Genomic DNA, 23,124 nt, shown 5'->3' with positions numbered 1-23,124 from the left:
CCAGCTTCTTAATTATTGTGGCTGTGTAATAAGTATTGAAATCACATCATGTTAGTCCTTCAAACTTTTCTTCTTTTTCATTTTTTAAGCTATTCTAGGTTCTTTGCATGTCCATGTGACTATTAGAATCAATTTGTCAATTTCTACAAAAAAACCTGCAGCGATTTTGATTGGGGTAATACTGGGTCTATAAATCATCGGGGAAAATTGATATCTTAACAGTATCAAATCTTTGGATCTATATTTCTTCTTTTATTTGGGCCTTTAGTTTATAATGTTTTCTAATTTTCAGTTTATCAGTTTTGCACATCTTTAGCCAGATTTATGTATTGAAATGTATTTTCAAGGTTGGACTGTACTTCTAATAGGCTAGTTCAATATAAGTAATAGAACTGGGAAATGAATTTGTTGTAAACATTTTTTTTGTTGCTTAAGAATGCTATAATAAATTATGTAATGAATAATAAATTGATTAAAGAAAAAATCTCTCCATTTTGGTGGATTTTAAGTTATAAAATAGACACTGTTACCACAATTTACACAGTATTTCTACTGTAGAGCTAGTAAAATCGTGTGGTACACCTCCTCAACTCACCAATGGAGCAGTTAATGAAACAAAGAAAGAAAAATATGAACACGACGAAGTGGTGGACTATGTTTGCAACCCTGGATTTTTGATGAAGGGTCCTAATAAAATTCAGTGTGTGGATGGAATATGGACAACCTTGCCTCTATGTATTGGTAATGTATAAAAATCATGAATCTTCACACTTGATTAAATCAATACTTTTTGTTTGTATTCATATAACCACATAAATTGTATTTTAAAGATAAACATGTTTTTGTGAAATTTTTACAGAGGCCAGGACATGTGGAAATACACCTGGACTTGCTTATGGCTATGCTCTTGGGTCTTCTGCCCCTCCCTATCACCATGGAGATTCGCTGGAGTTCAATTGCAAAGAAACATTTACATTGACTGGATACAGATCAGTTACATGTGTTGGAGGAAAGTGGACCCAACTTCCTCAGTGTGTTGGTGAGAATAGCATTTCTTGATATACCCAAGCCTAACAATATTTTTGAAATTTAGAGATTGTGGAGATGTCAGGTCTTATAAAGAATTCAAACATTTGTGGTTTATAGTTCAATATGTATCTGCAGAGGAAAAATATAAACTAGCAATTGAATTTAGGAATCTTTCTGTCCCTGATGTTAACATCGTTTATTAAGTGTGAAGCTAGGGCAGCCCGGATGGCCCAGCGGTTTGGCGCCGCCTTCAGCCCCCGGGGTGTGATCCTGGAGACCCGGGAATCAAGTCCCACACCGGGCTTCCTGCATGGAGCCTGCTTTTCCCTCTGCCTGTGTCTCTGCCTCTCTCTCTCTCTCTGTGTCTGTCATGAATAAATAAATAAAATCTTAAAAAAAAAGTGTGAAGCTAAATTTTACTTGCAGGTGTGTGTGTGTGTGTGTGTGTGTGTGTATATATATACTTATATATATATATTTATTTATATTTATTTTTTTAATTTTTTATTATTTTTATATATATTTATTTATATTTATATTTATTTATATATATATAATTTTGTATATATATATATAAAATTAACACATGAGTCCTAATTACCAGGAAAATATAACTATCTTTGCATAAATACCATTTTTGTTTTTATATGGCACTCTTTCTTCTTTCAGGCTCCGGGAAACAAAGAAATGAAGTTGAGAAAATACCCATTTGCTCCACTCCCATATGAGTCTTGCCTCTCTCAAAGCAATCATCTCTCTAACGATGATTCCTCAGCCTGTTTCAAATGCAGCAAAAAAGAAGTCCATGTGCTGGAGGGTGGGTGGGTGGCAGTCAGTAGTAGTCGAGGGAGGCAGCTGAAGGTGGCCCAGGAAAAAAAAATTCTGATTCTCTAAAATCATCCCTTCCTTCAAGGCCCAACATGGAGAACCTTGGGGACTCTCTTTCACTTTTCCCTTTAATGAGTTTTTTTCCAAGAGTTTTTCTGGGTTCTATGTTCAGAGAGAGCCCTGGATGTCCAGTCTTATTTGTTCATCTGATTTCTAGACATTTATTAATCCCAGGAGAAGCTAGAGCTTAGACTCAGTTTCTCCATGAGAGCAGGGATTTCTACCCAATACTCAGAAGACTTGCTGACACAGGAGATATTTGATAGAAGTTTGTTAAATAGATCAATACATTTTGTTGCTTAGGAACCCATTTTTGCTAAACACATTCCTGTCAAAGGGATTGCCAGGACCAATCCTCAGTTTTGTGTTCTTCTATCCCTCCAAATGATCTCACCTCATTTCTCTCATATGGAGGGAAAAACCCAAGGTAGTCTTAGGTATGACAATTCTTAGCTTTTCATTATAACTTATGCCAAAACATCTGCTTTGGTGGCTGCTTTCCCCTGCTGTGAGTTTGCCTTCTTAATGTGAATCCTCTACCTATACTAAATTTAATAGAACCTTTTCAACTATCTTAGGTTTAATTCAATTTTTCCCTCTCAATGTTTACTTTGACCTCCACTCTTTCTTTCATTCTTCTCCATGTGTTTATTTTCTTCTAATAAAGAAATCCTTTCAAGGATTGGACATGACAACCACCACCACCAGTCCTCTTGACTGTAGATCTTCCTTCCATTACTTTCCCTTGAAGAATACCTTGTTTTATCTTCTTCAGAACTTTGGAACAATTCTAAAAATAGGACCAAGCCTTGGACCTCTAGTTTGTTTTGACTTCACTCTGTTCATCCTCACTGGACTCTGCTTTTTAAACCATTAACAGATACTGGCAAAGACCTACAAAGAGATTCTATCCACTTCTAAAAGGGCTCCATTTTTATTGAATTATTAAAATAGGTAGCTATATGAAAAGCTTCTATGGTCCATGCATAACATATTGAAACAAGCAAAAATTTATTATTATGGCATCATAATATTATTGGATTATAAGATGATCAGGTAAAAAATAGCTTCTCAAAGATTCTTAGAGTATATACAGAAAACAGTTCATGCCTTTAAACAATCAATTTCTTTTTTGGGTGTATTTTAATTTATATATATATTTATAGTTGACATAACAGTATTATGTTAGTTTTAGGTGTACAAGGTAAGGATTTGATATTTGTATACACTGTGAAATGATCGTGGTAAGTCTAGTTAGCATCCATTACCATACATAGTTACAGAATTTCATTTTCTTGTGATGATAACTTTCAATATCTACTTTTTTTTAACTTTCAAGATCTACTTTTTTTTTTTTTTTGAAAGAGAGAAAGCATGCATGCAAGCAGGAATGGGGGAGGGACTGAGGGAGAGGGCGAGAGACAATCTTGAGCAGGCTCTATGCCCAGCATGGAGCCCAAGGCAGAGCTAGAGCTCATGATCCTGAGATCATGACCTGAGCAGAAATCAAGAGTCAGACACTTAACCAACTGAGCTACCCAAGCGCCCCTCAAGATCTACTTTCTTAGTAACTTAAAATTATAGAGCAAAGTACTGTTAACTATAGTCATTATGCTGTATATTACATCCCCATGACATATTTATTTTATAACTGGAAGTTTGTATCTTGACTCCCTTCACCCATTTCACCCACCTGCACCCCCATCTCTGGTATTTACCTATTTATTCTTTGTATCCATTAGCTTTTTTTTTTTTTTTTTTTTTTTTTTTAGATTTCACATATAAGTAAATGATATGGTATTTATCTGTCTGACTTATTTTCCTTATCATAATGCCTTAAGGTCTATCTATGTTGTTATAAGATTTTATCGTTTTTTTACGGCTAAATACTATTCCATTGTATTTATATATCACCTCTTCTTTATCCATTCGTGAGTTGATGGACATCTAGATTGCTTCTATATCTTGGCTATTGTAAATAATGCTGCAGTAAATAGGGGGGTGCATACATCTTATCAAGTTAGTGTTTTCATTATTTCAGGTAAATACTTAGAATTGCTAGACCATACTGTAGTTCTTTTTTTTTATTTTTTAGGAACCTCCATACAGTTTTCCAAAGTGGCTGTACCAATTTGTATTTCCACCAGCAGTGCACAAGGGATTCCTTTTCTCCACATCCTCATCAACATTGTTATTTCTTGTTTTTTTGATAATAGTCACAGATGTGGGATCCCTGGGTGGCGCAGCGGTTTGGCGCCTGCCTTTGGCCCAGGGCGCGATCCTGGAGACCCGGGATCGAATCCCACATCGGGCTCCAGGTGCATGGAGCCTGCTTCTCCCTCTGCCTATGTCTCTGCCTCTCTCTCTTTCTCTCTCTCTCTCTGTGACTATCATAAATAAATAAATTAATTAATTAAAAAAATAGTCACAGATGTGAGGTATTATCTCATTGTGTGGTTTTGATTTGCATTTCCCTGATGATTAGGGATGTTGAACATCTTTTCATGTATCTGTTGGCTGTCTGTATGTCTTCTTTGGAGATATGCCTCTTCAGGGCTCCTGGGTGCCTCAGTTGGTTAAGCATCTGACTCTTGATTTCAGCTCAGGTCATGATCTCAGGGTTGTGAGATTGAGCCCAGCATCAGGCCACAAGCTGGGCATGGAGCTTGCTTAGGATCCTCTAGTTACCCCATCCCCTCAGCCCTGTCTCTTCCAGCAAACTTCAGTTTGTTTCCTATGTTTAAGAGTCTCTTACAGTTGTCTTTCTCTTTGATTTCATCTTGTTTTATTTTTCCTCCTTTCCTCTATGGTCCTCTGTTTTGTTTCTTAAATTCCACGTAAGTTAGATCATATGATAATTGTCTCTCTCTAATTGACTTACTTTGCTTAGCATTATACCTTCTAGTTCCATTCACATTGTTGCAAATGGTAAGGTTTCATTTTTTTGATGGCTGAGTAGTATTCCAGTGTGTGTGTGTGTGTGTGTGTGTGTGTGTGTGTGTGTGTGTGTAACACATGTTCTTTACCCATTCATCTGTTGATGGGCATCTGGGCTCTTTCCATAGTTTGACTATTGTGGACATTGCTGCTATAAACATTGGGGTGCAGGTGCCCCTTCGAATCATTACATTTATATCTTTGGGGTAAGTCCCTAGTAGTGCAATTGCTGGGTCATAGGGTAGCTCTATTTTCAACTTTTTGGGGAACCATAGTGTTTTCCAGAGTGACTGCACAAGTTTGCATTCCCACCAGCAGTATACAAGGGTTCCCCTTTCTCCACATTCTCACCAACATCTGTCATTTCCTGACTTGTTAATTTTAGCCATTCTGACTGGTGTGAGGGAGGTATCTCATTGTGGTTTTGATTTGTATTTCCCTGATACTGAGTGATGTGGAGTTTTTTTCTGATGTGTCTGTTGGCCATTTGTATGTGTTCTTTGAAGAAATGCCTGTTTGTATCGTCTGCCCATTTCTTGATTGGATTATTTGTTCTTTGGGTGTTGAGTTTTATAAATTCTTTATAGATTTTGGATATTAGCCCTTTATCTGACAAGACATTTGTAAATATCTTCTCCCATTCTGTCCATTGTCTTTGGTTTTGTCAACTGTTTGCTTTGCAAAAGCTTTTTATCTTGATCAAGTCCCAGTAGTTCATTCTTGCATTTGTTTCCCTTGCTTTTGGAGATGTGTCTAGCAAGAAGTTGCTGCAGCTGAGGTCAAAGAGGTTGCTGCCTGTGTTCTCCTCTAGGATTTTGATGGATTCCTGTCTCACAATTAGGTCTTGCATCCATTTTGAGTTTTTGTATGGTGTAAGGAAATGGTCCAGTTTCATTCTTCTGCATGTGTCTTCTGTTTTTGTGCTAGTGCCATGCTGTCTTGATGATTACAGCCTTGTAACAGAGCTTGAAGTCTGGAATTGTGATGCCACCAGCTTTCTTTTCTTTTCCAACATTCCTTTAGTTATTTGGGGACTTTTCTGGTTCCATGTAAGTTTTGGGATTATTTGTTCCAGCTCTCTATAGCTATTTTTATTTTTATTTTTATTTTTTTTATTTATTTTTTTAAATTTATTTTTTATTGGTGTTCAATTTACTAACATACAGAATAACCCCCAGTGCCTGTCACACATTCACTCCCACCCCCCGCCCTTATCCCCTTCCACCACCCCTAGTTCGTTTCCCAGAGTTAGCAGTCTTTACGTTCTGTCTCCCTTTCTGATATTTCCCACACATTTCTTCTCCCTTCCCTTATATTCCCTTTCACTATTATTTATATTCCCCAAATGAATGAGAACATATAATGTTTGTCCTTCACCGACTGACTTACTTCACTCAGCATAATACCCTCCAGTTCCATCCACATCGAAGCAAATGGTGGGTATTTGTCATTTCTAATAGCTGAGTAATATTCCATTGTATACATAAACCACATCTTCTTTATCCATTCATCTTTCTTTGGACACCGAGGCTCCTTCCACAGTTTGGCTATTGTGGACATTGCTGCTATAAACATTGGGGTGCAGGTGTCCCGGCGTTTCATTGCATCGGTATCTTTGGGGTAAATCCCCAGCAGTGCAATTGCTGGGTCGTAGGGCTGGTATATTTTTAACTGTTTGAGGAACCTCCACACAGTTTTCCAGAGTGGCTGCACCAGTTCACATTCCCACCAACAGTGTAAGAGGGTTCCCTTTTCTCCGCATGCTCTCCAACATTTGTTGTTTCCTGCCTTGTTAATTTTTCCCATTCTCACTGGTGTGAGGTGGTATCTCATTGTGGTTTTGATTTGTATTTCCCTGATGGCAAGTGATGCGGAGCATTTTCTCATGTGCATGTTGGTCATGTCTATGTCTTTCTCTGTGAGATTTCTGTTCATGTCTTTTGCCCATTTCATGATTGGATTGTTTGTCTCTTGGGTGTTGAGTTTAATAAGTTCTTTATAGATCTTGGAAACTAACCCTTTATCTGATATGTCATTTGCAAATATCTTCTCCCATTCTGTAGGTTGTCTTTGAGTTTTGTTGACTGTATCCTTTGCTGTGCAAAAGCTTCTTATCTTGATGAAGTCCCAATAGTTCATTTTTGCTTTTGTTTCTTTTGCCTTCGTGGATGTATCTTGCAAGAAGTTACTATGGCCGAGTTCAAAAAGGGTGTTGCCTGTGTTCTTCTCTAGGATTTTGATGGAATCTTGTCTCACATTTAGATCTTTCATCCATTTTGAGTTTATCTTTGTGTATGGTGAAAGAGAGTGGTCTAGTTTCATTCTTCTGCATGTGGATGTCCAATTTTCCCAGCACCATTTATTGAAGAGACTGTCTTTCTTCCAGTGGATAGTCTTTCCTCCTTTATCGAATATTAGTTGACCATAAAGTTCAGGGTCCACTTCTGGATTCTCTATTCTGTTCCACTGATCTATGCATCTGTTTTTGTGCCAGTACCACACTGTCTTGATGACCACAGCTTTGTAGTACAACCTGAAATCTGGCATTGTGATGCCCCCAGATATGGTTTTTCTTTTTTAAAATTCCCCTGGCTATTCGGGGTCTTTTCTGATTCCACACAAGTCTTAAAATAATTTGTTCTAACTCTCTGAAGAAAGTCCATGGTATTTTGATAGGGATTGCATTAAACGTGTGTATATTTCCCTGGGTAACATTGACATTTTCACAATATTAATTCTGCCAATCCATGAGCATGGAATATTTTTCCATCTCTTTGTGTCTTCCTCAATTTCTTTCAGAAGTGTTCTATAGTTTTGAGGGTATAGATCCTTTACATCTTTGGTTAGGTTTATTCCTATGCTTCTTATGCTTTTGGGTGCAATTGTAAATGGGATTGACTCCTTAATTTCTCTTTCTTCAGTCTCATTGTTAGTGTATAGAAATGCCACTGATTTCTGGGCATTGATTTTGTATCCTGCCACGCTACCGAATTGCTGTATGAGTTCTAGCAATCTTGGGGTGGAGACTTTTGGGTTTTCTATGTAGAGTATCATGTCATCGGCGAAGAGGGAGAGTTTGACTTCTTCTTTGCCAATTTGAATGCCTTTAATGTCTTTTTGTTGTCTGATTGCTGAGGCTAGGACTTCCAGTACTATGTTGAACAGCAGTGGTGAGAGTGGACATCCCTGTCTTGTTCCTGATCTTAGGGGAAAGGCTCCCAGTGCTTCCCCATTGAGAATGATATTTGCTGTGGGCTTTTCATAGATGGCTTTTAAGATGTCGAGGAATGTTCCCTCTATCCCTACACTCTGAAGAGTTTTGATCAGGAATGGATGCTGTATTTTGTCAAATGCTTTCTCTGCATCTAATGAGAGGATCATACGGTTCTTGGTTTTTCTCTTGCTGATATGATGAATCACATTGATTGTTTTACGGGTGTTGAACCAGCCTTGTGTCCCAGGGATAAATCCTACTTGGTCATGGTGAATAATTTTCTTAATGTATTGTTGGATCCTATTGGCCAGTATCTTGTTGAGAATTTTTGCATCCATGTTCATCAGGGATATTGGTCTGTAATTCTCCTTTTGGTGGGGTCTTTGTCTGGTTTTGGAATTAAGGTGATGCTGGCCTCGTAGAACGAATTTGGAAGTACTCCATCTCTTTCTATCTTTCCAAACAGCTTTAGGAGAATAGGTATGGTTTCTTCTTTAAACGTTTGATAGAATTCCCCTGGGAAGCCATCTGGCCCTGGACTCTTGTGTCTTGGGAGGTTTTTGATGACTGCTTCAATTTCCTCCCTGGTTATTGGCCTGTTCAGGTTTTCTATTTCTTCCTGTTCCAGTTTTGGTAGTTTGTGGCGTTCCAGGAATGCGTCCATTTCTCCTAGATTGCCTAATTTATTGGTATATAGCTGTTCATAATATGTTTTTAAAATCGTTTGTATTTCCTTGGTGTTGGTAGTGATCTCTCCTTTCTCATTCATGATTTTATTAATTTGAGTCTTCTCTCTCTTCTTTTTAATAAGGCTGGCTAATGGTTTATCTATCTTATTAATTCTTTCAAAGAACCAACTCCTGGTTCTGTTGATCTGTTCCACAGTTCTTCTGGTCTCGATTTCGTTGAGTTCTGCTCGAATCTTTATTAACTCCCTTCTTCTCTTGGGTGTAGGATCTATTTGCTGTTTTTTCTCTAGCTCCTTTATGTGTAAGGTTAGCTTTTGTATTTGAGTTCTTTCCAGTTTTTGAATGGATGCTTGTATTGCGATGTATTTCCCCCTTAGGACTGCTTTTGCTGCATCCCAAAGATTTTGGATGGTTGTATCTTCATTCTCATTAGTTTCCATGAATGTTTTTAATTCTTCCTTAATTTCCTGGTTGACCCTTTCATCTTTTAGCAGGATGGTCCTTAACCTCCACGTGTTTGAGGTCCTTCCAAACTTCTTGTTGTGATTTAGTTCAAATTTCAAGGCATTATGGTCTGAGAATATGCAGGGGACGATCCCAATCTTTTGGTATCTGTTCAGACCCGATTTGTGACCCAATATGTGGTCTATTCTGGAGAAAGTTCCATGTGCACTTGAGAAGAATGTGTATTCAGTTGAGTTTGGATGTAAAGTTCTGTAGATATCTGTGAAATCCATCTGGTCCAGTGTATCATTTAAAGCTCTTGTTTCTTTGGAGATGTTGTGCTTAGAAGACCTATCGAGTATAGAAAGAGCTAGATTGAAGTCACCAAGTATAAGTGTATTATTATCTAAGTATTTCTTCACTTTGGTTAATAATTGATTTATATATTTGGCAGCTCCCACATTCGGGGCATATATATTGAGGATTGTTAAGTCCTCTTGTTGAATAGATCCTTTAAGTATGATATAGTGTCCCTCTTCATCTCTCACTACAGTCTTTGGGGTAAATTTTAGTTTATCTGATATAAGGATGGCTACCCCTGCTTTCTTTTGAGGACCATTCGAATGGTAAATGGTTCTCCAACCTTTTATTTTCAGGCTGTAGGTGTCCTTCTGTCTAAAATGAATCTCTTGTAGACAGCAAATAGATGGATCCTGCTTTTTTATCCAGTCTGAAACCCTGCGCCTTTTGATGGGGTCATTAAGCCCGTTCACATTCAGAGTTACTATTGAGAGATATGAATTTAGTGTCATCATGATAACTATTCAGTCCTTGTTTTTGTGGAATGTTCCACTGAACTTCTTCTTAAAGGGGAATTTTAAAAGTCCCCCTTAAAATTTCTTGCAGAGCTGGTTTGGAGGTCACATATTCTTTTAGTTGCTGCCTGTCTTGGAAGCTCTTTATCTCTCCTTCCATTTTGAATGAGAGCCTTGCTGGATAAAGTATTCTTGGTTGCATGTTCTTCTCATTTAGGACCCTGAATATATCCTGCCAGCCCTTTCTGGCCTGCCAGGTCTCTGTGGAGAGGTCTGCTGTTACCCTAATACTCCTCCCCATAAAAGTCAGGGATTTCTTGTCTCTTGCTGCTTTAAGGATATTCTCTTTATCTTTGGAATTTGCAAGCTTCACTATTAAATGTTGAGGTGTTGAACGGTTTTTATTGATTTTAGGGGGGGATCTCTCTATTTCCTGGATCTGAATGCCTGTTTCCCTTCCCAGATTAGGAAAGTTTTCAGCTAGAATTTGTTCAAATACATATTCTGGCCCTCTGTCCCTTTCGGCGCCCTCGGGAACCCCAATTAAACGTAGGTTTTTCTTCCTCAGGCTGTCGTTTATTTCCCTTATTCTATCTTCATGGTCTTTTAATTGTTTGTCTCTTTTTTCCTCAGTTTCCCTCTTGCTATCAACTTGTCTTCTATGTCACTCACTCGTTCTTCCACCTCGTTAACCCTCGTCGTTAGGACTTCTAGTTTGGATTGCATCTCATTCAATTGACTTTTAATTTCTGCCTGATTGGATCTAAATTCTGCAGTCATGAAGTCTCTTGAGTCCTTTATGCTTTTTTCTAGAGCCACCAGTAGCTGTATAATAGTGCTTCTGAATTGGCTTTCTGACATTGAATTGTAATCCAGATTTTGTAACTCTGTGGGAGAGAGGACTGTTTCTGATTCTTTCTTTTGAGGTGAGGTTTTCCTTCTAGTCATTTTGCTCAGTGCAGAGTGGCCAAAAGCAAGTTGTACTGGGAAAAGGAGAAAAAGAGGAGAGAAAGAAGGAAAGAAAAGAGAAAGAGAAAAAAAAGGAAGAAAAAAAACGAAAAAAAAAGAAGAAAAAGAGAAAGAAAAAGAAAGGAGAAAAAAGGGGCGTGGGGGAAGGAAACAAATCAAAAAGCAAAACAAAAAAAAAAAAAAAAGAAAAGAAAAGAAAAGAAAAAAAAAAGAACCACGGGAGAGTATCTTCTGATTCTGTGTAATTTAAGTCCCTTGGCTTCCCCTGGAACTTGTCCGTCTAGCTGGTCTTCTGGGGGAGGGGCCTGTTGTGCTGATTTTCAGGTGTTAGCACTTGGGTGAGCTGGTGCAGGGCTCAGTGGGGGTTGTTTACCCCGCGAGGCCCCAGGAGGAACAGCCCCAGTGGCGGGGCCAGCTCTGGAGCCCTGGATTCAGCCCCCGCAGGAACTCCGGAGCTCTCCGTCTGCAGGGCCTGGAGGCTCCGGGGCGGGGCCGCTGATCTGCTCAGCTGGGGTAGGAGCTTCCTCGCTGTCCTGGGCCCTCCCGGCCTCTGCCTGTCCCGGAGGAGGCCGGATCCTGGGCTGTGTCCCGGCGCCCTGTGCTCCCGGTCTGCGCTGTTGGATTCGCGCTTCCAGCCGCGCAACCCCCTCAGCGGAGCCGCCCCCGAGCCCCCCCCGAGCTGCTCCCGCCCCGCAGCCCCCTCCGCGGAGCCGCCCCCGAGCCCCTCCGAGCTGCTCCGGGTCCCGCCGTGCGCGCTGCAGCCCTTAGGGAGCTCGGCGCACTCTCCCGGGGCGCAGGTGCCTGTTACTGTCCCGGGGAGCCCGAGGGCATCCCCGCCCTCCTGGGTCCTGCTCCACCTCCCTGCGAGCCCCTTTCCGCCCGGGAAGGTCGGTGCAGCTCCTGCGTCTCCGGGACGGGGCTCTCCTGTCCTGGGGACACTCGCCCCGGCCTCAGCCCGGCTCCTCGCGGGGCCCCTCCCCCGTGGAGGCCTTTGTTTCTTTATTTCTTTTTCCCGGTCTTCCTACCTTGATAGAAGCGCGAACTCTTCTCACTGTTGCATTCCAGGTGTTCTCTCTTTAATTCTCAGGCCGAATTCATAGATTTTCAGGATAATTTGAAGGTCTTCTAGGTAATTTGGTGGAGACAGGTAATTTGGAGACCCTACTCTTCCGCCACCTTGCCCCTCCCTCTCTATAGCTATTTTTAATGTAGTAGCTGTTTTGATTTTTAAAGTTAGTTTTTTCAAGGGAATGTTTTAATTTTACAGCAACAAATGACAGTGGGAAGTGTAAATTATCACAGTTATCTGGCTATGAGGTGGTTGAATTTGATCATAACACCAACATAAGTTACAAATGTAGTGGAAGATCAGAGTACAAACACTCAATCTGCATCAATGGAAGATGGGATCCTGAAGTAGCCTGCACAGGTAATTTTTTATAATGTGTTCAAGAATTTATTTGATTTCTTTCTACCTTATAAAAGAATGATCTTTGTGTCTTAAAAAATCAGCTATTTGTTATTACAAATAATTTTCAATCTGGAAGGCAATTTAAAAATAACCAAAACGCTGTTTCCAAATATTGATTGTATCATGTATATTAGCTATGTAACAAACCACCTAGAAACTTGGCTTTAAGTTAACATCTGAGCAGTAGGTGTACTCATTACTATTGGAACATCATTGCTTTTAAGTCCTTTTATTATACACAAATGTGCCTATGCCTATACTTATGCCTTTGATTAGTGTGTATCTATGTATCTATCTATATATCCACTTATGTATCTACACGTGTTTGTATGCATGTATCTCTCTAATCATCTATATATTTATGTGTCTATATTGAAAGCTCTGCATCCTATTAAACGCTACCAATTCCAATTGAATAGTACAGGCATTATTCCAGTTTTCCACTTTTCACATTTCGTATCTCTCTTCTTTCTCTGTAGGATACCTTATATCACTATCCTCAATATTTTAACCAATTTTCTCAAGCCTAGAATACATGGAAAGTAGTGTCATACCAGTACAAAAACCCAATCTACTATCAACAATTCAACATATTTTTAGTTTTTTTTTAAAAAAAGAAATAAATATTTGCATGCAATGAAGCATACATACATGCTCTATATTAACTCTAGAAGCTTTATAGATGTAGCATTTATATTTAGGTATATCATCCATCTTATATTTTTGAGTTTGATGTAAAAGAGGGTTTGATTTAAAAATGTATCTATAGATACAAGTTCTAGCAATATGTGTGGAAAAGACTTTGACATCAAAATCTGTCACCTATGTAAGTATTGATCTATTTCTAGACTATCAGCCCATGTATCCATTTATCTATCTCTATTCCTGCCACATTACCTTGGTAACCATAGCTTTACAATAAGTCTTGAAGTCTGATTTGTATTCTTCAATTATATTCTTGCTATTCAAAATTGTTTACTTATTCTGATCTTTTCACTTCCATAAAAATTTCAGAGAAATGAAATGGGTAGTTAATATTAGAAATAACAGAAAATACTTTCCATAAAATGACTGATAGTATACATTGAAATCTATGGGATACAGCAAAAGCAAAGTTATCTATAGCTTTAAACCATGCATTATTAAACAAGGAGCATAATAAAAGCAATAGGAATTACCATCTAGAATTGAGAAAAGAACATGCACCCAAAGAACTTGGAAGGAATGAACAATTAAAGCATAAATTGTTATAACAAGCTAAAAAAAGCATAAACATCTGGTTTACAGAATAATAAAACTTTTAGAGAAATTTGGTAAATACATTAACCTCTAGCAAGACTTATCAAGTGGAAGTACAAGTTTATATTATTAGGACAAAAAATGGTTAAATATCAGACACAGAAGAGAATACATTGAAAAAAATCTGCCAAGATACTTAAATATAACAAAAAATATTTAAAAAATATTTTATTTATTTATTTGAGAGAGAGCGAAAGCATGGCCGGGGAGGGGGTGGTGGTGGGGACTAAAAAGGGGAAGGGGTAGAAGGAGAGAAGCAGACTCCCTGATGAGCAGGGAGCCTGACCTGGGGCTCGATCCCAGGACCCTGGGGTCATGACTTAAGCTGAAGACAGATGCTTAACTGACTGAGTCACTCAGGTACCCCAAGGAAACATATTTTTGATGCAATATAGTAGCATGAATGAAGTTTACTCAAATATTTCCCTGAATTGAATATAAAATATAGACTACTGAAAGGATTTAAAAGATTTCCAAGTGTATACTCACAGAAAACTTTTTAAAAAATATTTTTATGATTTTGTTTATTTATGAGAGACACACAGAGAGACAGAGACATAGGCAGAGGCAGAAGCAGGCTCCCTGTAGGGAGCCTGATGTGGGATTTGATCCCAGGACCCCAGGATCATGACCTGAGCCAAAGGCAAACACTCAACAACTGAGCCACCCAGGTACCGCTCACAGAAAACTTTTTTTAAAAAAAGATTTTATTTATTTATTCATGAGAAACAAGAGAGAGAGACAGAGAGATAGAGGGAGAAGCAGGCTCCTCATAGGGAGCCCGATGCGGGACTCAATCCCCAGACCGAGATCATACCCTGAGCCAAAGACAGATGCTTAACCTCTGAGCCACCCAGTTCCCTCTCACAGAAAGCTTTCAATGAAATAAAGATATGGTGTTACAGGAGAAAGCAAAATCAAGAAATCGTAGAGAGATCCAAAAGTTTCCAGGTCTAGTCATCAAGAGTCTTCTCTCAGTTGAACACGACCCACTTTGCCTTCTAATTATTGACTGCCCAGATATATCTGGGGTGTCAGTTTTATGGGAGTTCAGACAGGTGTCTCATATCCCACTGGTTGTGTAACTAAGGGCAGCCTGTCTAATCCATTAAACTGTTCATTAGTCTAAATATCTTTACACAGCATGGGCAAGCTAGTAAATGGTACCTCCAGGGGAGCTTTGGATTTTAAGCAATTCATTAAGTCACTAGTGAACATATTTCATTCTTATCTGGGTCAAGAATTTGTATCAAATCAATTGATCATTAACTAAATGTAACTCTTCCTGTAGCCTAATGATCCTCCTTTGGTAGACTATCTTATGATAGTTGAGATTTTTTTTTTTTAAGATTTCATTTATTTATTCATGAGAGACACACACAGAGAGAGACAGAGACATAGGCAGAGGGAGAAGCAGGCTCCCTGCAAGGAGCCCAATGTGGGACTTGATCCGGGGTCCTAAGATCATGCCCTGAGCTAAGGCAGACACTTAACCCCTGAGCCACTCAGGCTTTAATACAGTCCCAACCCATTTGATTCTGGATATCTGTAAAAAAGATCTTGATATCAATCTTTATTTAATGCCTGATACTGAGTATTTCAGCTAGAACATCCCAATGGTTAGAAAGAATTAAAAGAGATTTTATATAAACTATTCAAGATTGATCACAGAAAGAGTAAAAAGAGGAAAGTACAAAGAAACCCATGAGAATAAGCCAAACATGATATACTGTACAAGCTAAAGAATATGACATATTTGTTTAAATATTTCTATTTATTTATTTATTTATTTATTTATTTATTTATTTATTTATTTATTTATCAGGGGGGGAGAGAGAGGTAGAGGGAGAAGCAGGCTCCATGCAGGGAGCCCGATGTGGGACCTGATCCCAGGTCTCCAGGATCAGGCCCTGGGTTGAAGGTGGCGATAAACCACTGAGCCACTTGGGCTGCCCGAGTATCACATATTTAAATCCAGAACATGCCCTTATTATTTGATCATTTATGATTACATCACTTTGAGTTTTCTGTTTAATTATCCCTTTGATATTTTTAACTTATGGTTTTTAATCAAGAAATCTAATTTGAATATTTTTAGAGCTACAAACACAGTCATGTCCACCACCACCTCAGATTCCCAATGCTCAAGATATGACAACCACAGTGAATTACCAGGATGGAGGAAAAATATCCATTCTCTGTCAAGAAGATTATGTAATTCAGGATTCAGAAGAAGTTGTGTGTAAAGGTGGAAGATGGCAGTCAATACCACGCTGTGTTGGTCAGTAATGCAGTGTTTGCTTTATGATGTCCTTTCAAATGAAGTTAACACTCCCATGTGCTTTCTGTAATTGAACAAGAGGAAGCCTTTCTCTATATTCCACTTTATCTTGAAACAGTGAATTACAATCTAGGTACAAATATCAATCAGCATTCTTTCACTTCTTCTGTGAAATGAACACAGACAAGAACTTTGAGTTCCTATGTAGACATGAGATAAAATTTCCTTTTATGCCTATTTTGCTCCTAATGATGAGCAAGACAAGAATGAGGGGTATATTGAACAAGACATTACGTTAGTAGCATCCATATTATGGAGATGTATATCCTTGCAAGTTTCAAATATTTCAGTTTTAAATGATTTCATTTGTTTAAATTGTCCTTATTTTAAAATCTCAAGTGATATTTGATTGTACTTTTCCATGTAAGCATTGTATTTGTGCTTGACTCTTTGATCTCTATTCTTCATATAGAAAAGATTCCATGTTCTCAACCACCTCATATAGAACATGGAATCATGAGAGCATCTAAGTCTTCAGAAGAAAGGGAAGAAACCTTTAATTCTAGCCTTTATGTACATGGCACTAAATTAAGTTATATTTGCAAAGATGGTTTTAGGATATCTGGAGAAGATGGGATAACATGCTACATGGGAAAATGGAGTTCTCCACCTCGGTGTGTAGGTGAGGACAGTATGCAAAGTAAAATCCTATTTTCAATACAATTAAATGTAATCAATTGTCATAAAAGTCATGAGACTGAATCCTTTAAGTTTCTAAATATATAAAATCACTTATATCTAAATACTTAAAATCATTTTTATGTATTTTACCACACCCACTTTTTTGCATTATCAAATCAGTCCTATTTTTGTTAATTTTATTGTTCATTATAGAATCACTTTTAATTATGGTATTTAAAAAATTAAAACTAGAAATGTAGTGACACTAAATCTACATGATTAGGTATACTAAGTCTACCTATTCATAGAAGTTTACCTTTCACATTCTCTTCTTGTGAGTTGTATTGCTTGGTTTGCCAGGAGGTTTTTTAAAAAAATTCTTGTTTTTCCTACAATATCTCCTCTGATTTCTTACAATGTATGGTATTTTTCTTAAGATAATTAATTCTCAATGCTTTTCCTTTTATTACTCATCATGGGTTTGGGAAGCATTGAAAGTCTCTTTCATGAATATATTGACATTTCTAGTTTCAAGTTCTTGCTCAGGTGGCAGCTGGACACAACCAGAGTACTGGTTTTAGGAAGCATTTGTATGTCTTTTCTGTGATATGATCATAGCTTCTATGTAATCATCTCTTTTTATTTTATCTTTTTTAAAAGATTTTATTTATTTATTCATGAGAGAGAGAGAGAGAGAGAGAGAGGCAGAGACACAGGTGGAGGGAGAAGCAGGCTCCATGCCGGGAGCCTGTCGGGGGATTTGATCCCGGGACTCCAGGATGGCGCCCTGGGCCAAAGGCAGGCGCTAAACCGCTGAGCCACCCAGGGATCCCCTTTATTTTATCTTTTAAAAGATTTTGTTTATTTGACAGAGAGAGAGAGAGCACGAGAACACAAACAGGGGGAGCAGCAGAGGGAGAGGGAGGAGGCTCCCCGCTGAGCAGGGAGCCTGATATGGGGCTTGATCCTAGGACCCTGGAATTGTGACCTGAGTCAAAAGCAGAGGCTTAACCAACTGAGCCACCCAGGCACCCCAATAATTTCTTTTTAAATAAAACTACAAAATATAACAACCAATACATAAAATTAAATTTCAGAGTTTGTTAACCATGGAGTAATTTTTTTCATTTTTTTTAAAGGACATCCTTGTTAGCTACCATATTTGATTATGCATGATAGTATACCTCACATATTAGGTAGTTACCAGTATGGAGTAAGAAGTCACAACTGTGCTGAGGGTTTTGGGATTAATGGACCTGCATTTGTAAAATACTTAGGAGAAAAATGGTCCCATCCACCAGAATGCATAAATATAGTGCCTTTAGTTTTACCCTAGGCTGATGAATATCCTTAGTTCAGAGCCTAAATGGTACAAGTATGAAGCTAGGCAGTAATACTAGACTTTAACTGGTATCTCTGGAAAGTTTTAGATTCTGGTAGAGAATTAGCCCTAATAATAAAAGGTTAGCAACATGAACCAAATTATTTCACTTTCATGTCATCTTATGTGCACTTAGGATAACTTCTGATACACATTCTCAGTCTTCTATGTTCCTGTATCAAGGCTCCTCAATCACATCATGGCTCAATTTACTGTTAGTTACTTCCTTATTTATATATGATTTTCTAAGATATTTGACATAATTAAAGGAAGCAGATTTGAAGCAAAATGAGAAATACATGCATTAGGCAGATGGCTCATATGGACAAAAAAGAATTCAAATGTAAGAAGTATGATCTCAAGTATTACATGTGTCCGTATTTCTTTAGGCTTTTTATATCACCATCACTCTGTTATACTTCAGGCAGACATAGAACCATTCACTAAACTCTACTCCTGAAACCAATATTACACTTTATGTTAACTAGAATTTAAATTAAAAACTTAAAGAGGAAACAAAACAAGAAGAACCATTTAATTTAATTAAGTCAAGACTTCTAACATATTTTTTTCAAGTTATAAGAAAAACTTTGTACAGTATTCATTGGTTTGATATGTACCTGTTATTTTAGATTATAGTTATTGGCCAGTCTGTATTTTTATTTTTATTTTTATTTTTATTTTTTTATATCTTTTTTTTAAATTTTTATTTATTTATGATAGTCACACAGAGAGAGAGAGAGAGAGAGAGAGGCAGAGACACAGGCAGAGGGAGGAGCAGGCTCCATGCACCGGGAGCCTGATGTGGGATTCGATCCCGGGTCTCCAGGATCGCGCCCTGGGCCAAAGGCAGGCGCCAAACCGCTGTGCCACCCAGGGATCCCCAGTCTGTATTTTTAAAGATTTACTAAACAAATACCTATTATTTTTCTTTCAGAAATTTATTGTTCTAGTTTACCTATGAGTAGGACGCTATACTCATAGGCTCAAAGAAGGAATCATACAGATCAGGAGAAAAAGTGATTTATAAATGTCCAAAATAGGCTGTCTGGGTGGCTCAGTTGGTTAAGCATCTGCCTTCAGCTCAAGTGATGATCCCAAGGTCCTGGAATCCAGGCCCACATTGAACTCTCTGCCCAGTGAGGAGTCTGCTTCTCTCTCTGTCCCTCCCCCTGCTTGTGCTCTCTCCCTGTCTCTCTCAAATAAATAAATAAAATCTTAAAATTTTTTTCACAATATTACCAATTGGATTGGATCCAATATTGTACAGTGTATTAAGAACCACTGGATAGGAAGGCCAATATGCAGAGGTACTTTAATGAAATCTATTTATTAAAGTATTTAAGAATAAAATGTAGAATTACCTCTAGCATCATTAAAAAATGGACATAGATGATTTTTTTTAGGCCAGAACAAAGACGTTTTATGCCTTAGCATAAAGGAATGAGATTGTATACTCACTGGTTAATCTTATTACCCAGTGATTCTCAAAGTGATCTCTGGAATGGCAGCACCAGCATCTTTTGAGAAATTGATAGAAATGCAAATGCAAATTCTCAGGTTCATTCAGACCTATTGAGCAAAAAACCTGGGTCATGCAATCTAAAAATGACTTAATAATTCCCAAGGGATTTGATGTACACTCTAGGGGCCACAGCTATAGCTAATTGCACTTTACATCTACCTGAATCTCAGTGATGAATTACATAATACTCATTACAGTGTCCTTAAGCATTTGCCAAAAAAAAAAAAGTCATTGGAGAGTATTTTTATAAATTACGTATTTGTTTTTCTGTTATTTTTCCATATCTCCTGTTTGGATCCTCAACAAATCATCTTCATCCTTCAACTATACAGTATAAGTGTGTTAATTCTTGATTTATTCTCTAAGGAAGTATCTACTCTGTTTATTTTTTTTAAGAGCCTAAAATTACCTTCATAAATATATGACTATAAGCCAAAATTTGATGTCAAATATATTTTTATTATGATTTGCTTGTGGTTTATAAATTGATATGATTTGTAATATTGATTTTACTAAACTCATGGGGAAAATCCATAAAACTCTTATTTTCATAGAAGCTTAAATCTTTTTTTTAAAAAGAAAATTTTATTTATTTATTCATGAGAGACACAGACAGAGAGGCAGAGACATAGTCAGAGGGATAAGCAGGTTCCCTGAGGGAACCCGGTGTAGGACTCGATCCCAGGATTTCAGGATCATGACCTGATCAAAGGCAGACTCTCAACCACTGAGCCACCCAGGCATCCCTAAACATTTTTTTTTTAACATTTTTAAAGGATTTTATTTATTTATTCATGAGAAACACACACACACACACACACACACACACACACACACACACAGAGTGAGAGAGAGAGAGGGGCAGAGACACAGGCAGAGGGAGAAGCAGGCTCCCTGTAGGGATCCTGATGTGGGACTCAATCCTGGATCCCGGATCACACCTGAGCCAAAGGCAGATGATCAATGGCTGAGCTACCCAGGTGTCCCCCTAAAATTTTTTTTATTGTTATATTTCTCAATTCTGTATTTCCTACAGGATTTTAAAAAACCATTGTCAAATAATTCCAAGATCTATGTCATCTCAGTGTGGTCTTCTGTTGATTTTCTTTCCCTTTTTAGGTATTTCTGGTCCTTGGTATGATGAATGATTTTCAGTTATATTCTGGACATTTTGGGTATTGTGTTTTAAGACTTTGGATTTTACTGAAGTCTTTTATTTATCAGGCCCCCATTACTGCCATGCAGGGTACAAGTCCATGTTCATCATCTGGCCCCTGTGGATCAAGGTGGGGAGAGAAGTGGTTTTAGGTTTCTCCTATGATGTTTTTCTGAAGTAACTGAAATATTGTAAAAAATGTTTGTTTTGCTAGGTTACTCCTTTCCCAAGTCTTTGTCTAAAGAGATAAAAAGGAGGGGCACCTAGGTGACTCAGTCTGTTAAGTGGCTGCCTTTGGCTCAGATCATGATCTTTGAGTCCTGGGATTGAGCCCCACGTCAGGCTCTCTGCTCAGCAGGGAGTCTGCTTCTACCCTGCTTCTCACCCTGCTTGTGCTCTCTTTCTCTCAAATAAATAAAATCTTAAAAAGAAATAGAGACAAAGGGAATTCTTGGGATATATATATATATATTTTTGCCTGAACTTGGTATTATTTTTGGATTGCAGTCTTCTTCAGTGCCTAGTCCAGGATCCATAGAAGGCAAAATGAAAACCCAGATAACTCACTGCAGTGTGATTCCTTGAATTCTGAGGTCCTTGAAAGATTGACTTATCTATATCTTTCATAGTCTCTTATGTTGGATTTTACAATATGTTTAGGATTTTTAGTTATACTTAGCAGAAGGAATAAGCAGAAATGTTTGTACCTCATCTTGTCCAGAACAGGAAGCCAGCAGTTCCCTTTCACATTATACAGATGTGTAATTTTTTGACTTTTATTAAAGAAGTTGATGTTTATTTTATAATAAAAATGAAAATCAATAAACAACGACTAGGGATCCAATAGACACTGCAGTATGTTGTATATAACAAGAAAGTTTCTTTGTTTGAAATAACTATCCATCTATCCAGCATTTATTTACTAAGAAAAACATTTTTAATATCACAGTGCTGCGAAGCAGATATATTTGCTAATGCTTTCTGTGTGCTTTCATGTAGGATAAAAAGGGCTTAAAAGTGTGATTCTGTTTAAGTGATTAAAATTTCATTAGTGAGTCATTTATGTCAGCAGAAATTACAAGTGTTGATATTAAGTATTGTACTATGTTTTTATTGTTTCATTTTAACCTGTTTTTCTTTGACTTTTCAATAAATCTAATCATGTCTTTTAGAGTCTGAAAGAAAATGTGGGCCCCCTCCACCTATTGCCAATGGAGAAATCATTTCATTGCCATTACCAGTATATGCTCCAGGATCATCAGTCGAGTATCAATGCCAGGCCTTGTATACACTTCGGGGAAACAGAAATATAATATGTAGTAATGGACAGTGGTCGGAAGCACCAAAATGCTTGGGTAAATATTTAATGTTCTTATGGATCCTGGGAAAATCAGTGTAATGAATATGAGGTTTTGCTATTTATAATAGAATTTTCATGGGTTAACATACATTCTATTGAATGCTTGACTACCAAATATTAATATGTGAGGAAATAAAATTTGAAAAATTCTTGTTCAAGAAGCAAAATAGTCTTTAATGAAAGCTCTTTATGTGATAATTGACATAATGAATCTTTGATTATAACATTTAATTATCAGAGACTAAACACATACATCATCTTTACATTCTTAATTGTTTAAAATGATTTACATCTACATGATGGATTTTTCCATCAGTTGGCATAGAAAAGATTTTGAGAATGAAGCCCTCAACCAGTGTGGAAGATCCCATCTGAAAGTCCAAAATTCTGGGGAAAACATTTATTTACTACTTAATGTTTTATGTTTATTTTTGTACTTTCAGGCCCCTGTGTGACATCAGAAGAAATCATGAGAACACATAAAATACAGTTACGATGGACTGACGAAAAACGACTTTATTTAAAAATAGGGGACATTGTTGAATTTCTGTGTATGTATGGATATAGTAGAAAGACACCAGCGTATACATTCCGAGCAAGCTGTCAGGAAGGGAACCTGGTGTATCCTGTTTGTGGATAAAACAGTGGTTAAAATGTAGTCCTAAAATTAAAATATGTACATTTATTCAGAAGTTTTCACTATTAATCCAATTCTCAGTTTATTTTTTATCCATGTTAGAATATGTATTAATATTATATGGAAGGTATAATTATAATATAAGAGACAAATGAATCACTTCTTAAAAGTGTCACATTAGGGGCACCTGAGTGGCTCAGTTGGTTGAGCATATGCCTTTGGCTCAGGTCATGATTTTGGGGTCCTGGGATCCAGTCCTGCATCAGGCTCCCCGCAGTAAGCCTCCTTTCCCTCTGCCTATGTCTCTGTCTCTCTCAGTATGTCCCTCATGAATAAATAAAAAAGAGT

General features: G+C 37.7%; 1 protein-coding gene across 1 annotated transcript; it reads left to right on the top strand.

Annotated features, from left to right (window-relative positions):
• Positions 1 to 1,792: 1,792 nt before the first annotated feature.
• Positions 1,793 to 22,850, top strand: LOC112647833 (complement factor H-like). The gene is made up of 6 exons (XM_049111962.1): positions 1,793 to 1,850; positions 12,253 to 12,414; positions 15,854 to 16,036; positions 16,509 to 16,718; positions 21,952 to 22,134; positions 22,583 to 22,850. Exons 1-6 carry the CDS (start codon positions 1,793 to 1,795, stop codon positions 22,777 to 22,779), a joined length of 993 nt encoding a protein of 330 aa, XP_048967919.1. The 3' UTR covers positions 22,780 to 22,850.
• The last annotated feature ends 274 nt before the right edge of the window (positions 22,851 to 23,124 follow it).

This window comes from Canis lupus, chromosome 7, assembly GCF_003254725.2.
Source record: "Canis lupus dingo isolate Sandy chromosome 7, ASM325472v2, whole genome shotgun sequence".
NCBI classification, from domain to species: Eukaryota; Metazoa; Chordata; class Mammalia; order Carnivora; family Canidae; genus Canis; species Canis lupus.
The sequence above is the reverse complement of the archived record's forward strand: the minus strand, read 5'-3'. Positions and strand labels throughout refer to the sequence as shown.

Excerpts from the sequence above, each read along its gene's own strand:
- LOC112647833 (XM_049111962.1), top strand. The coding sequence starts at position 1,793 with ATGATTCCTCAGCCTGTTTCAAATGCAGCAAAAAAGAAGTCCATGTGC. Across the intron at positions 1,851-12,252 it reads GTCCATGTGCTGGAGGGTGG|CAACAAATGACAGTGGGAAG; the intron begins GTGGGTGGCAGT and ends TTAATTTTACAG. Across the intron at positions 16,037-16,508 it reads GTCAATACCACGCTGTGTTG|AAAAGATTCCATGTTCTCAA; the intron begins GTCAGTAATGCA and ends TTCTTCATATAG.